This window comes from Notolepis coatsorum (genome assembly GCF_963971535.1).
Source record: "Notolepis coatsorum genome assembly, chromosome: 4".
Classification (NCBI taxonomy): domain Eukaryota; kingdom Metazoa; phylum Chordata; class Actinopteri; order Aulopiformes; family Paralepididae; genus Notolepis; species Notolepis coatsorum.
The window spans coordinates 5,018,535-5,034,397 of NC_140168.1; the positions used below are offsets into that span (position 1 = coordinate 5,018,535).

General features: G+C 41.1%; 1 protein-coding gene across 1 annotated transcript; it reads left to right on the forward strand.

Moving 5' to 3' along the window:
* The first annotated feature begins 2,492 nt into the window (after positions 1–2,492).
* Positions 2,493–14,508, forward strand: znf217 (zinc finger protein 217). The gene is made up of 6 exons (XM_084311681.1): positions 2,493–2,574; positions 6,622–7,961; positions 9,310–9,420; positions 11,813–13,318; positions 13,525–13,649; positions 14,356–14,508. Exons 2-5 carry the CDS (start codon positions 6,662–6,664, stop codon positions 13,635–13,637), a joined length of 3,030 nt encoding a protein of 1,009 aa, XP_084167807.1. The 5' UTR covers positions 2,493–2,574; positions 6,622–6,661; the 3' UTR covers positions 13,638–13,649; positions 14,356–14,508.
* Positions 14,509–15,863: the final 1,355 nt, after the last annotated feature.

Genomic DNA, 15,863 nt, shown 5'->3' on the forward strand with positions numbered 1-15,863 from the left:
TATTTAATATAATATGGGGGATATTTGTCAGGGGCCAGATGTAAGAAGTTCAGAAGGTATTGTGTAAAACAAAAAACAAACACATGACACGTGAAGGTGATCCACTCAGTCCTGTAAACATCCAGGTCACAATAAACATTATGCACCAACGCCTCCTCGCGCTGGCTGTGTTGACAATTCTGACCACACTAAAGACATTGTATTTATACTATTTTTCTTTTAGTTAGTTTTATAAGTACACAATATAAGTATAACTTTCCTTTTTTATTTTCATTTCAGACTTTTAAATGTTTTTAGTTTAGTTTTAGCTCACTATAATAACAACCTCAGTGCCTCCTAGAGCGAGGAACACAATAAGACCTTGGGATTTAATTGGAAACTGATTATAAAACAGCATTATACGTTTATATTAGTCCAAGTCTTTCATGTTGCTTATTTGACCTACTTCTCCATTCTTCTCTGTTCAACTAGGCTATACTCCTCGTTGAAAACCAAAAGAAGAATAGAGGAAATACAGCATGTATAATCAGTCGTATCTGCTGCATGCTTGGGTGGGGGAGAGGAATCCACAGCAGTAGCTATAAGAATGTCACCATGATAAAGGTGACACAGTACCCATCTCACCCAGTTTCTATTATCCCACGTTGTTTTGGTATTAGTCAAATCAAATCCATGTATGTGGTCTGTATATAGCTACTTTTCTTTCGTTCTTTGACCATGTTGGATATTGTATATTTTGTATAGTGTTTATTCTTTTTACTGTATGAAGCACAATCTCAGGAGGCTCATACAAAACCAAGCATTTCACTGTCATGTATTGTACATGTACCTTATTATGTGACAAATAAAGCAAAACTTGAAACTTATCCCACAAAAAAAGTATATAAATAAAAATATAATCAGAAATACACAGTGTGCGGGTCTTAATTAATGAATTCGATTTTGGGTTAAAACGCGTACTTTTAGTATATAGTGTCTTGCATTTGTCAACTTTATTCGACGGGAACAAATGAACCATCTTGTAAAACACAACCTGCCGGAACCTTCATGTATAGCTGTGAGAAGTTTGAGGTCCCATCCCCCCACTGCCTGCCGCAGGCCTCTGCATTGTGGCTGGAGACATGTGAGGAAGTACAATACAATGCATGTGTCTCAAACAGACAACTCTGACTTAGTTAGTCCACGTTTTTTTTTCATATAATGTACATTACAGTGAAATGCTTGGTTCTGAATGAGTCCCATGGGCCATGAGATTGTGCTTCATACTGTAAAAAAATAAAGGAAAAAGAACTAAAGTAAAAAGAAAATACTTAACTTATAATAGCTTTGACATTTGACACACGATGCTCTTCTATTAGGCTATAGATATTATAAGCAAATAGTACTCTAGTACACCAGGGGACATGTTATTGGCTATGAATGAGTGAATTGGAGGAAAAGAATGGTTCAATAAAAAATAATCAACCCAGCTGTTATGGTATAGGGTAACAGTTTAAGTAAACAAATTAACTAACCAAACAGGGGAATGATTTAGTGACCGAATAGTTTTTTTGGCGTTTGGCACGACAGTACAATAACTAAGTCGTTTGGTCACCAAAAGAAGATTTCCATGAAGGTATGTTGTTTGTTATATTCCGGTTTATTATAGACCACCGCAACACTTCCGGTATTTTGAGCTCATGTGGGGAGATTGGGGGTGTAGTCGTGACGTAGATACAACCACTCACGTCAAGGCTCTAATCAACATCCACCCCCCCGCCCCCTCCCACTCACGAGCTCCGTGTTACGCGGAAATGCAGTGGTCTAATAATAATAATAATAATAATAATAATAATAATAATAATAATAATAATAATAATAATAATAATAATAATAATAATAATAATAATAATAATAATAATAATAATAATAATAATAATAATAATAAATTCAATTTGTACCGCATTATATTTGTGAACATCTCAAAGTGCTACTACAGGAGATAAAGATAAAAAGTTAAATGAATAAAAACTATTAAAATTAATAAAAACAACCAATGAAATGGAAGAACATACTTTTTTTTTTTTTAATAATAAATAAATTTAAAAGTAAAAGAAAATTCAGGCAAAAGCCTTGTTAAAAAGAAACGTTTAAAAGCCTAGTCTAATCGTTTTCGTGACCACGTGACCGCCCTAAATTTCTTTTTTGGGGAGGGGAGGGTGGAGGTGGAGGGGGGGGCGTCTGTTGTGTGCACGCGCTGCTGCATCTTCCCTGGAGGAGGATCGATGATGAGCACGCGCTCCAGAACTCAAACAGCTGCATAGTAATAGTAGTGAGGCTTCTTTGCAAACACCACGAACCGAATATGATTCATCATCACAACGACAACAAACAAAACTAGTAATTAATGCAACAACAACAACAAAAAACTCGTCGCTGAATGAAGAAGCGGTTATAGATAAACTCAAGTCTGTTGTTGGTGCTTTTATCGGCTTTTTTTTGTTCCGGAAACAGTGAATTGGTAAAGTATTGTTGCTGCTGAGTTCCTACAGTTTGTTCCGAGGAGTCGAGGAGGAGAAGTGTCTCAAGTTCACGGTAAACACACGGCTGTAGTAGTGTAACGTTTTATTAGCCTAGAAACTTTTAAAACACTAATAATATTATATATTCTCAAATATAACCATAGCGGTTGACGTTACATTTGACTTAACTAACGTTACAGCAGCACATGTATTGTCATCATCACGACTGTCGACGGTTGGAGCTGAGTTCGAACTAACGTCGTGTTTAATTAACGGTATCTTTTTTTTCCTTCTTTCTATTTGGTTCAGTTTTCTTTATAAAGTAGCAGTGGAAGTCGTTAATGTTTATTATACACATATAGAAATGCAATAGCCCTTCTAACGTTATGGCTAAATAAGAGTGTTGCCATAATAACACTTGCTGCTCAACTCAACCCACGAGACCTGCTGGTGACGTTCCATCCTTAATGAGCTGCACTGACCTGAGACCTGCTTTAAACTACTATTGACAACAAGGACTTCCATCCTTACTGGAGCTGCACTGACCTGAGACCTGCTTTAAACTACTATTGACAACAAGGACTTCCATCCTTACTGAGCTGCACTGACCTGAGACCTGCTTTAAACTACTATTGACAACAAGGACTTCCATCCTTACTGAGCTGCACTGACCTGAGACCTGCTTTAAACTACTATTTACAAGGACTTTACATTTATATATATATTAACTCTCTAGTGTATTGACTTCACTCAGATACTATTCACCTGCTTTAAACTACTATTTACATTTATATATATTACTCTAGTGTATTGACTTCACTCAGATACTATAGATCACCTGCTTTAAAATACTATTTACAAGGACTTTACATTTATATATATATTACTCTAGTGTATTGACTTCACTCAGATACTATAGATCACCTGCTTTATAATACTATTTACAAGGACTTTACATTTATATATATTACTCTAGTGCATTGACTTCACTCAGATACTATAGATCACCTGCTTTAAAATACTATTTACAAGGACTTTACATTTATATATATATTACTCTAGTGTATTGACTTCACTCAGATACTATAGATCACCTGCTTTATAATACTATTTACAAGGACTTTACATTTATATATATTACTCTAGTGCATTGACTTCACTCAGATACTATAGATCACCTGCTTTATAATACTATTTACAAGGACTTTACATTTATATATATTACTCTAGTGCATTGACTTCACTCAGATACTATAGATCACCTGCTTTATAATACTATTTACAAGGACTTTACATTTATATATATTACTCTAGTGCATTGACTTCACTCAGATACTATAGATCACCTGCTTTAAAATACTATTTACAAGGACTTTACATTTATATATATATTACTCTAGTGTATTGACTTCACTCAGATACTATAGCTCACCTGCTTTATAATACTATTTACAAGGACTTTTCCATTTATATATTACTCTTTAGTGTATTGACTTCACTGAGATACTATAGATCACCTGCTTTATAATACAATTTACAAGGACTTTACATTTATATATATATATATATTACTCTAGTGCATTGACTTCACTCAGATACTATAGATCACCTGCTTTAAAATACTATTTACATTTGGTCATTTAGCTGAACTCTTTTATCCAAAGCGACTTACAGGTTTTGTAAGACGAGTCAGCAGGAAGGGTACAACTCTTTCAGCTGAGTAACAATGTTCATCAAATGGTGTTGAAACTTGAGTGCTGTTCAGTGTTGAATGCACGGTAGTAAAGACATATTAGTAGGTAGGTTGGTTGTAGTAATAAAAAGGAAGATTATTTAGTGGAAGAGTGCATGATAGTAGAAGACAGTAGTAAGAAGGTTAGTGTTTTTTTTGTGTGTACACAATACATTGAATGGCTGCTTTTTTATATACACATTGAAAAGCCTTGGAAAAGTGGTTTAGTGAAGTTAGTCACACTATACTAAATGGGACACTTTTAACGTGAACACGCATTGAGATGAATAATGGAAAATAGTTCACTTTTTGGAATTGGTCTCATCCTCATTTTTGAGAAATGGAATGACTCAACTTCCTTTAAAAAAAACAGACTCAGTTGACATTGTTTTGGCTTTATAATGAATTGGAATTACCTGTTCCATGAATTATAAGGTATATTTATTACTCTGTTGCCGCATGAATTAAACTAGCTTAAAGATTGTTAGAATCTACTGGGGTGGGATGTGCTTTACACTTGGCAGATGTTTAATAGGGCCTCTTTGGGCTTTGTGAGAGAGCCATGAGTTTCAACTTGTCGGTCCAGTTACTCCACTCTAGCCAATCAGAAATGCAGAGTACAATTTCCAGTTCCCCAACTAACTTAACTTTAGTCTCTCAGCTAATCAAATTATTAGACATGCATTATGCAAAACAATCTCTTGGTATAGTATGTACTTAGTATGCAGTCTTGTTAACATGTGATAGGGTAGGACACGAATAGAGGTCGCTTCATTTGAGAAATGTAAGCTTGTTAATGTCATTCATCTGCCTTTTTCTTTTGTTTTTAAGCCACTAATTTACACACCTTCATTCAATCATTCAATCATTCATTCAGGCTTCATCTATTCAGGGTTAGCCACTCTGCCCCTAGTGGCGACTTGCAGGCATGGCACTTTGCTTCTCATTTCCTTGTGTGTTCCTTGTTTTCACCTATCACAAGAAATGAGGAAGAAGACTGATGCCCTGTAATCTGTAATATCAACTCCTTGTGTGCTGCCCTGTAATCTGTAATATCACACAGACGACTCCATGGAGATTGAATTAAAAAAGATAGAAAAGGTGACTATATTATATTATAGAATTATATATATATAATTCTGGTTTATGTCTGATAGTAGTACTATGATAATGGATCTTACAAACATTTTATGAACCCACAAATTAGTAACTCCTATACATTTTACTTAAAGCTAAATTCTGCACATAATGTAATATACATAATGTATTCACAAATTTTAATGTTGGTTCTCTGGTAGCTCTGGGAAATAGTTCTGTTCCTTTTGAGATTTGAGGCAGTACATTTCCTACCTTTAGCTTGTTGCACCATGTTTATGACTATGAGCTTTGTGACCAGCCACTGACTTCCACCAACTGCCAACATCTGAAATATTTATGGCGTCTGAAATCTAGTCTCAAAATCACACTTGTAACAACATATAAAGTATGACCTACATCAACCGTGCGTCTTGATTGCGTATAGGGTAATAATTTTTAAAGAAGTACATTTGTTTGCAGTTATGCAAATGTTAAGCGATGATATATAGGACATCATATAGAACTCAAGTAGGTACGGTAGTCTAGCCTCTAAGTATCACATTAAAACTGCTTATCTGTCTTATCAGTGGTGTATACATGGAGGAAGTGACTGAGTCATCTATATTGTCAATCGCTCGGAGGACACATTTCCTGTTTCAGTGTGGAGAAGACATTTCCCGCTGCATGCTTTAACCTTTCTTTTGTGTATTTTGCACTGATTATTTCTATCTCAATGGTTTGTAAATGTGAGTTACTTAGGCCTAAGAAAATAAATAGTTTGGTTCCTGTTGGTTGTCAGTTAAGGCCATGGGTAGGTAGGGAATTTATTTTATTTTATTTTTTCCCACGGCGACTGGATAGGGAATTTTTTTTTATTTAATAAAAATGTTCACGATGCATGTACTCTGCCAGCATGTTTAATATCCATAATACTAAAGGTTAAAATACAAAGACACTGTACTACAAAAGTACAATGTACAAAGGTAGTAGTATTATTTACACCTAAATACTACTCACTAAATATCCTGACGTCAGAGAGCTGTGCAAATATTGTGTGTAATATTCTCATTATTGACATGGACTGCACTTTTTTTTACTAAGATTTAATAAAACTTTATTGTAAAACTTATTTAATAATTTTTTTTGGTACAAACTCATAAAATAAATTTGGGTCGCACATAAATCGGCAGGGTCGGTCGGCAACCGGAACCAAACTATTAATTTTGCATGGCCTTAGCAGTAGCCTATCTTTACCATGTCGCCCAATGATACTGAACACGGTCTGACATGTTGTTCTCTCGTCGTCTCCAGGGGTTGGCCGTAGCCTAAGTTACCCCACCGGTGGAGGACGATGCCGACTCACCCGCTGCACCCGTTTGCCGAGAGCCCAGGTGGACTGGGCCAAGACATTCTCACCAGCAGCAGTGCTAGCATGCCAGGGGCCGGCTCCAGCATGACCCCTCACAGCCCCGCCTCGGAGGAGGCCGTGTCGCAGCCCGGGGGAGGAGGCTCGCCGCTGTGCTGCATGTTCTGCGACCAGACCTTCGCTCACCAGGAGGAGCTGGGACCCCACGTCTTGAGCCGACACCCCACCACGCTCTTTGAGCCGGCGGTGCTCCGCGTCGAGGCGGAGTTTCGGATCCCCGGGGAGCGGGCCCGACCCAAACCCATCGTCGTCGTCGTCCATCCTCTGGAGAAGGAGGAGGCGCTCAGCTGCATCGTATGCGGTCAGATGTCGCTGGACGCCGGCGAGCTGGAGGCCCACATGAGGAAACACAAGGACTACTTCACCTACGGCTGCAATTTCTGCGGCCGGCGCTTCAGGGAGCCCTGGTTCCTCAAGAACCACATGAAGATGCACGGGAGCAAGCCGGGAGCTCGGGGCAACAAGGCCCAGCAAGACCTGGAACCCCCAGTAACCATCAACGGCGTCGTTCAAGACCAGAACACAGATCCCGTGGTCACGGTTTACAAAATGTGCATGGTCTGTGGATTTTTCTTTCCCAATCAGGAGAGTTTGGTGGAGCACAGTAAAGTACACAATCGAGAGGTGGAGCCCGACAAAGATAAAAACAAGGAGGACCAGGATGTTACGGCCGAGTCCTCTGGTGACCACCAGGGGGCATTTCTACAGGGTCTCCAGCTCCGGCCCTGCTCTGACGGGAAGGACGCGCCGCGGCCCGAGAGATCGTCCAAGTGGATCGCCCAACTCGACCCCTTCAACACATACCAGGCCTGGCAACTCGCCACGAAGGGCAAGGTAGCGGTCGGTCCGAACAACGCCAAAGACACGGGCCAGGACGCCACCAGCACGGACAACGAGGACTTCGGTTCGGACAAGGAGGAGCTGAGCAACATCTGGTCCGAGGGCGCGGGGAAAGAGCTGAGGTCCCGGCAGCCCACGGCCACGGAAACCCCGTCGCCCGAGCCGGACAAGAAGACGTCCCTGATGCGAAAGGACAAAGACAAGGAGAGGCCGACCAACTGTGAGGAATGCGGGAGAACGTTCAAGACCTATCACCAGCTAGTCCTGCACTCCAGGGTGCACAAGAGGGAGAGGGGTGGAGAGGAGAGCCCGACTGTCTCCATCGACCGGGCGGAGGAGGCCTCCGAGGACGGATATGAAGACGGCACGGTGGCATTGGCTTCGGGTGAGATAATATATACCTTTATTGATCCCTTGGGGACAGTTGCGTGTCATATAGCAGGAGGGGGGAGGGGAGGTACAGGTATGGGCAGGGTATTAATACATTTAGTAATTTAGCTGACTCTTTTGTCCAAAGCGACTTACACATTCTGTACGACAAGTCAGCAGGAAGGGTACAACTCTTATCAGCTGAGTAACAATTTTCAGATATTGTATAGTAGGAAGATATAAATATATAAGCTATAAAATGAGATCTGAATATGAGAAAAATAAACGGTGTAAACACAATATAATTAACTGAATATAAAAATAAAAAATATGAGAAACATAAACTGTGTAAACAAAGGTGCAGATGAGGGTCTTTATCGGTTATATTATACATTAAAATAAAGGCAATAAAGAATTTGAATCTGAATATGTACTATGAGTAAGAGTAAAAGTAAACAGTATACACAAGGTGCCCTAACTGGCATGATATACGTCATACGTTGTAGTGTGTGCAGGTTTTGGTGGTTAAGAGTCAGACACATTAGCTGATTCCGATATTGTTTTCAATTCTGTCACAGAAAGGATTTGACCACGGTACAGCAACAACATTATTTAAAAGGGACCTTTACTTGTTGGAGTTCATAGTGAGACAAGATAAACACTATTAATCCCAGAGGCTGATTGGTTAACACAGACACCCCCTGCTTAGGGCTGGGCGATATGGCCTAAAAATAAAATCTCAGATTATAATTTTTTAAATCCGATTTACGATTTTAATCGATTTTTTTCTCTTAAACTAGAAACGCCAAGGAAATCATTCAAACCTTTGTTTTTATTTGACAATTATTTTTTATCAAACCAAGATGAATTTCCCTATTGGGATTGAAGTGCAAACCTAACTTTCACCAATCTTCACTTAAAAAAAAAAAGAAAAAAAATATATATATATATATATATATATATATATATAAAAGGTTACTCTTGATCAAACAAAGATGAATGTCCCTATTGGGATTAATAGTGCAATAACTAGCTTTTTCACCAAACTTCACTTAAAACAAATAAAAGGTGCCTCTTGATCATCAAACGGGAATGAATTTCCCTATTGGGATTAATAAAGTGCAAATCTAACTTTCACCAAACATCACCTTTTGTAAAATAAAAGGTGACTATTAAAAAAAATATATATATTTTTTTGAAAATCGATTTTAATTTTTTCTAAATCATTCATTCGAATTAATCGATTAATCGCCCAGCCCTACCCCTGCTGTTCACTGTGATCCTCTCCCCTTTGCTGTGGTAAATCCACGTGATTGGTCAGTTTACAGGAACTCCAGGCCTCATGATTCCTTCTCTCTCTTCAGATGGCTTCGAACGCTCGAAAGTCCGAGGCATCGCGTCGAGAGAATGCAGCTACTGTGGCAAGACATTCCGCTCAAGCTACTACCTCAACGTTCACCTGAGGACTCACACAGGTGACGCACTTTGAGATTTTCACAAATATAAAGTGCGGTACAAATAGAATTTATTATTAACTATCTAGAAAGAATGGAACTGCATATATAACAGGGTGTCCGCGGGACCTTAAAAAGTCTTAAAAAGTCTTAAATTCAACTATCAACTATTAAGGCCTTAATTTGTCTTAAAATGTCTTAAATCCGACTTCCGGAGGTCTTAAAAACATGCCATGTCATCTTATGTTTCATTGTGAAATCTGGGGGGAAACTATTAACGGGAGATAAATCAGGCTCTTTTTTTTTCCTTTCACGCAAACGGTACGCAGTGGGGCGGAACCTTAATGTGGTCCTTAATGTGTGTCGCCGTCGGGAGCTATTTCAGAACACCGGAGCATAGGTAACACGTTATTCAAGCCGTAGCGATAACGCTGACGTTTAGTTTAGTTTAATTGATTTGTATTTATTTGCACTCGTTAATTTAACATGGGAAAGTGCAAATTTAATGAGAACTGGCTCGAAAACCAGTGGTTTTTGCACCGTGGTTGGTCCCGGTGAAAGACATGTACGAGGCCCGCTGCAAACTCTGCAAAAAGGATTTTAAACTGGGAACGATGGGAATAAAAGCAGTCGAGTCACACATGCACAGCGCTAAGCATGTTACCTCTACAAAAACCCGCCTGCAGACAACTTCAATATCAAATTTCTTTTCGACGCCGTCCACATCAACTGCTGAGGGACAGGTAGGTCTACCACCAATTACATCTGCACCTGTCCGGGTAACGTTCGGCTCCACGCCAACCCTAGAAGCTGAGGTACTGTGGGTTCTAAATACGGTCGCAAAGCATCAGTCCTACAATGGAAATGAGGGACTAGGAGAGGTGTTTCAAGCGATGTTCCCTGACTCTGAAGTCGCTAAAACATTCACGTGTGGAAAAGATAAAACGTCCTACATAGCCAGGTTTGGATTGGCTTCTTGCATCCAAAAAATCTCTTCACGGATGTAAACAAGGGCAAGGACACGTTTGTGTTGATGAGAGTGAGAGCTTCACCCCACCCCATGTTATTTTTTACCACCCACCTACCCCCTCCTAATGTACATCTCCTCCCCATCATATGTATATGTATATATATATATATATATATATATATGTTAGGATCTATGGGTAACAGTACTGTATATTTGCATATCATATGTCACAAATGTAACAGTAATATATACATGTATGTCCCTATGCCATAAATGTCATGATGTCATGTATGTTGTGCATGTCATAAATGTCACTATGAATTGAAAATGAGGGACCCTGATGTAAACAAGACAAACGTCTTTCTCTGGTCTGCATCCCCTTATTATTGTGTGTATTGAGCTGTACTGTATTGTACCCATTCTGAAATCTGTTAAATAAAGTATTCATTCAACCAAACCACAAAAACAAAACAACTGGATGAATGAAAACTTTATTTAACAGATTGCAGAATGTGTACAATACAGTACAGCTCAATACACACAATAATAAGGGGATGCAGACCATAGAAAGACGTTTGTCTTGTTTACATCAGGGTCCCCCATTTTCAATTCATATTGACATACACAACATAGAATAGATAGAATAGAAATACTTTTATTATCCCGTGGGAAATTTGACACTGCAAATCGCTCAACATTTAAACATTTAGACAGGACAGGTCACGAATTAGAATAATAACACAAATCAATCAAGTTGCCTAGGATAAGAGTAGAGTAAAATAGAATAAAAATGAAATAAAATATACAGAAATAAATACAGTAAAAACATACATGACATCATGACATTTATGGCATAGGGACATACATGACATACAGGTTATACTGTAGTACTGTTACATTTGTGACATATACGATATGCAAATAATATACAGTACTGTTACCCAGAGATCCTAACAGAAAATATTATACATATATGTTGGGGATGAGACTGTACATTAGGGGGGGGGGGGGGGGGTTGGACATTTACGGTGGCCAGTTTCGAATTGCAGTCTCCCGTAGGTGCTCTTTAAGAGCGGTTTTGAATGTGGGCAGGGGTAAAGTGGGTTTTAGGAGTGAGGTTAAGCAGTAGTCTGACCAGTTTGTTTTGTGATGTTTGTAATCTTGTTTTTAGTGCCTTTGAGGTGCTTTGGTACCATGAGGTGCAGGCATAGTCGTAGTACCCTTGAATGAGTACTGAGAGTACCCATGATTTTTGCCATTTTGTTATCGTGAAATTGGTATTAAATTTAATTCTGAGTGGCATTAAAAAGTCTTAAAAAGCCTTAAATCTGACTGGGCTAAACCTGCAGATACCCTGTATAAGCATTGACCTGCTGAGATACTACATGCATTGTGCTGTGAATGTTAATGTTAATTTAAAACCTTTCAATTCTTGTGCTTCAGGTGAAAAACCATTCAAGTGTGTCTATTGCGATTACGCTGCGGCCCAGAAGACGTCGCTGAAATATCACCTGGAGCGACGTCACAAGGACAAACCTTACACGGAGATCCCTGCCCGACCTGTGCCTCTAGCGCCTTCTCCCAACGAGAGAGAGTACAGAGGTGCAGATAAAAAAACGGTCCCAATTAGGTCCAAACTCTGGGTGCCGGGCCCCAGATTGGGTGCCAGTGCAAAAGCAGAGGACAGATTTCATAGCATCGCCCAAGTGAAGGCAGAGCATGAGAAATTAATTGCCAAGACTGCTTACTCCCCGGCGGATGACGTCCTCATAAAATGCCCCGTACCTGTTAACCTGAAGACGGAACGGAAGGAGACGAACGACGACGGCTCAGAGGCCCCGTTAAATCTGTCGCTCTCCGTCTCCCAGAGCGCCGAACCCAGGAATGCAGTACTTCCAATTGCCTGTTCGTTCTGCACGTATAAAACGCTGTATCCGGAGGTGCTGGTGATGCACAAGAGACTGACTCACAAAGACAAGTCGGACGCGACCAAAAAGAACGGCTTCCGGGGCGGTTTGAAGCAGAAGCGTTTCACGGGCTGCCCCCCTGCCCTCGACGGGAAGGACGTCGCCCCGCTCCCCATGATAGACCGGAGGCACCCCCGTCGGACCAAGTCTCCGCCCCCTCAGCCTGCGAGGCCGCAGGAGAAGACTCTCCCCTCCAACCATCCACCTCCCACTCCCAAGACTCTCCCCTCCAACCATCCACCTCCCACTCCCAAGTCTCTCCCCTCCAACCATCCACCTCCCACTCCCAAGACTCTCCCCTCCAACCATCCACCTCCCACTCTCAAGTCTCTCCCCTCCAACCATCCACCTCCCACTCCCAAGCGCGTCCCCGTACCCATCCCCCGCCCCGAAGTCGTCCCGGAGATGCCGCGCTACAGAGCGGTCGCCGAGCCGCACGTCAGCCAGGGCTCCTCCAGGTTCACGGAGCTCGTGAAAGAATCCAGCAGCAGGTACGTAATGACTGGCAGACTGGGTCCGTCGGACAGAGTGGGGATTGGCGAGAGGAGTTACCCGGTGAGGAATAATAACGTGGTTTGGCCCTCGGACGCTGCCAGGCTGTGCCTGTCCAGCCGCTTTGGGAACCTGCCCCACATGGACTTAGGTGAACACCCCATGAAGAGACTCAAGTATTCAATGCTTCCAGGCAGGGAAACCGACCCAGCCGACAAACCCGGCTTTAGGATACCGGGGTCGGACGGGTCCACCAGATTGCTGATCTCGGGCGGGAGGATGATAAGCTCGTCGCTAGGATCCTCTCCTTCTGAGCACCCCGAGGCTTTTGGTGCCGTGAAGGCGCTCACTCCCACCACCGGAGGGGGCATGGACACGGACTGGAACATGATCAACATCCTGAGTTCCTATAGCCCCAGTGACCTGGCCTCTCTCTACCAGGGCACAGCGCCTAGCCCAAGTCACGGAGGGCTTGCCAACCCAAGACCTGGTATGTACTCGGGTACTCGTGGAAACATTTTGTATTTGTATGGTGATATGGAGAGGGGGGGGGGCGGGGGACATCTGTAGTTTCTGCTTAGCAGTTGTGAAAATTGTATTTGTTTCTGTTGTTTCAGCAGTAATGTTGGTCGACTTCTTCATTCCTGTACATTCTACTGGTCTTGTATGTTTGACATGGATATTGTCTCTTCTCAGGGAGCAGAACCGCACTCTACCAACACTTGCCCACTCTACCCAATCTCCAGAGGAGAGACCATTCGGGCCCGATCCCTAATGAACGCTATGGAACCACTGACAAAACTGCCTAGAATGTCACCAAGGTAAAGGTTGGCAGTTAGCTAATGAAGTTACTACATTTCATGCTGATTAAACATTTCAGTTGTATACTATCAGGGTATCTGTGGGGTATTAACAAATATATTAAATTAATAATTCTCAATTTAAGGCCATAAAAGGTATTAAAAAGTATTCCATTTCATTTGCACATATATACAATTTTTGGGGGGCCCCGGCTTTTGGGAAATTAAATCATATTAAATACATGAAATGTTTTTGTATTCAACTGGTTGTTTTTTGCGGGGCTACCGGGAGCTTGGTGCGTCTGGTGAGCGCTTGTATGGAACAGGTGATCATTTAAATTGGCGCACAAGTGCAGCCGCCATGTTTTTTGCTAGTATGGTTGTGAAATTGGTTTACAATTTTCCTCTAAGTGGTATTAAAAAGTCTTAGATTTAACTTGTTGAAACCTGCAGATACCCTGACTATTCTGTCCATGTAGTATCTTTCTCCGAGCGCCTGTGTCTTTTCCAGAGCATGCTGCCTTTTTTTTTGCTGCCACTCAGATCAGTTTTTATGTCGAAAAACCTCAGAACTGTCCAGAAAAGTGCTGCTGTCGTTAAAGTCGTTGGCACTTCCCAGTGTCCTGCCGGCACTTCCCTGCCAGAAAAAGGTGCTACATGGACACAATCCCTTAGAAAGACAATTTAGAAAATACCTGAAAACAAGTGTCTCCCTCCCCTCTTCCAGGTTCTGTGCTGCTATCCCCTCTCGGAGGTCTGAACTGGAGGATCGATTTTAATCGATCAAAGAGAGATGATGCTGTGCACTCAAAAAAACAGCATCTGGGATTAATTCACTTAAAAATGTTAAGTGCCGAATAACAACTGCCCTGCACAGAACGCAGAGTGTATACCGGTACCTTCCCCAGGGGTGCAGTTTGGTACCGACTAGAAAAAGAAGGGGAAAAAATGAAAACGATTCATCCTGAATGCCCTTTTTTTTTTTTTTTTTTTTTTTCAGATCATCTCCCTTTAGTTTTTGTTTACAGAACTGTTGCTTAATCCATAGATGACCCACACTGTGATGTGCAGAAATGCATCTGTGAAATACCAGCCGACTTTTGTTTGTGTGCGAGTCGGCGTTTGTTAAAATATCATATTGGTAAGGCTGTGGTAGATATTACAAATGTTTAAAAAAAAATACTTTGTTTGGAGAGGACAAGAAAGTAATCTGTGGCTAGATGTGAAAATACTCTGCACTGTCTCAATTATTGTTGTACAGGTGGTAATCAAGGCTTTGTTTTCTGAATATAGAGGGGATTTTATCTATCCATGACCGAGTGGTTTACAACCAGGCCACAGTAACCAGCTATACTGTATATTAAAAAGGAGTCTACCTCAATTTATAGACTTGACACTGTTGTTTTTGTAAAGCTGCTGTAGCCATCTGAGCCAATGTATCACTAGCGGGAGTCCAGGCCAAAGCCAGATAGTTTTGTGTGATTACCCGTAGTTTCACAGGATGGACACAGCCATATGTTTAGTTTGAGACCAGGGTTAATGTTTTCAAGCCTCTCAGACTACACGGACTGATCTGACATGACTCACACTCCTACGAGGAGCTGTCTGTACGCCTGCACGTCACACGGCCTGCAAAACGCCTCTGCCCAAAAGTGCTGCATAACTGTACCAAATCTGGTTGTCCGCGACCAAATTATTTTGTAAGAAAATGTGGTTATAACTTTGAATTGGGGCGTAGACGGGAGTATCACGACGGATAACGGAAAAACGGTGTGTCTCCGAACATTTACAGTAAGAGTTATGCAGTGCTGTAAACGGATTATCCTTTCTGCATGAGGAAACCGTAACTTTATGGCTGTGTTCATCATCGTTTCCATGGACACGGTGAATAAACAAGGCTGCTAAGACAAAGATAAATTTTTTCAAATAATTTCCCGTTCTTTATAAAAGCGACTAAAGTTATGGGGGGAACAATAATATTATTTATTCAATATCCTAAGGGAAGATAATACGGGTAACAACGGTTAGTCTACTTCCTGTTTGGGCAGAGATGTTTTGACAGTGCAACGTGTGGACGTTACTCATCTGGTCATGTGGACCATCTTTAGGATGTGAAGGGTAACATTAACTCTTGACTCCTTATTGGAGAAGCTTGATGATTCCCGGGCCATGTGTTGAAACCAGGGGTTTGTTGGTATTCTTTTGTTTATGTAGAAAATATAGCTGATGGTCTAC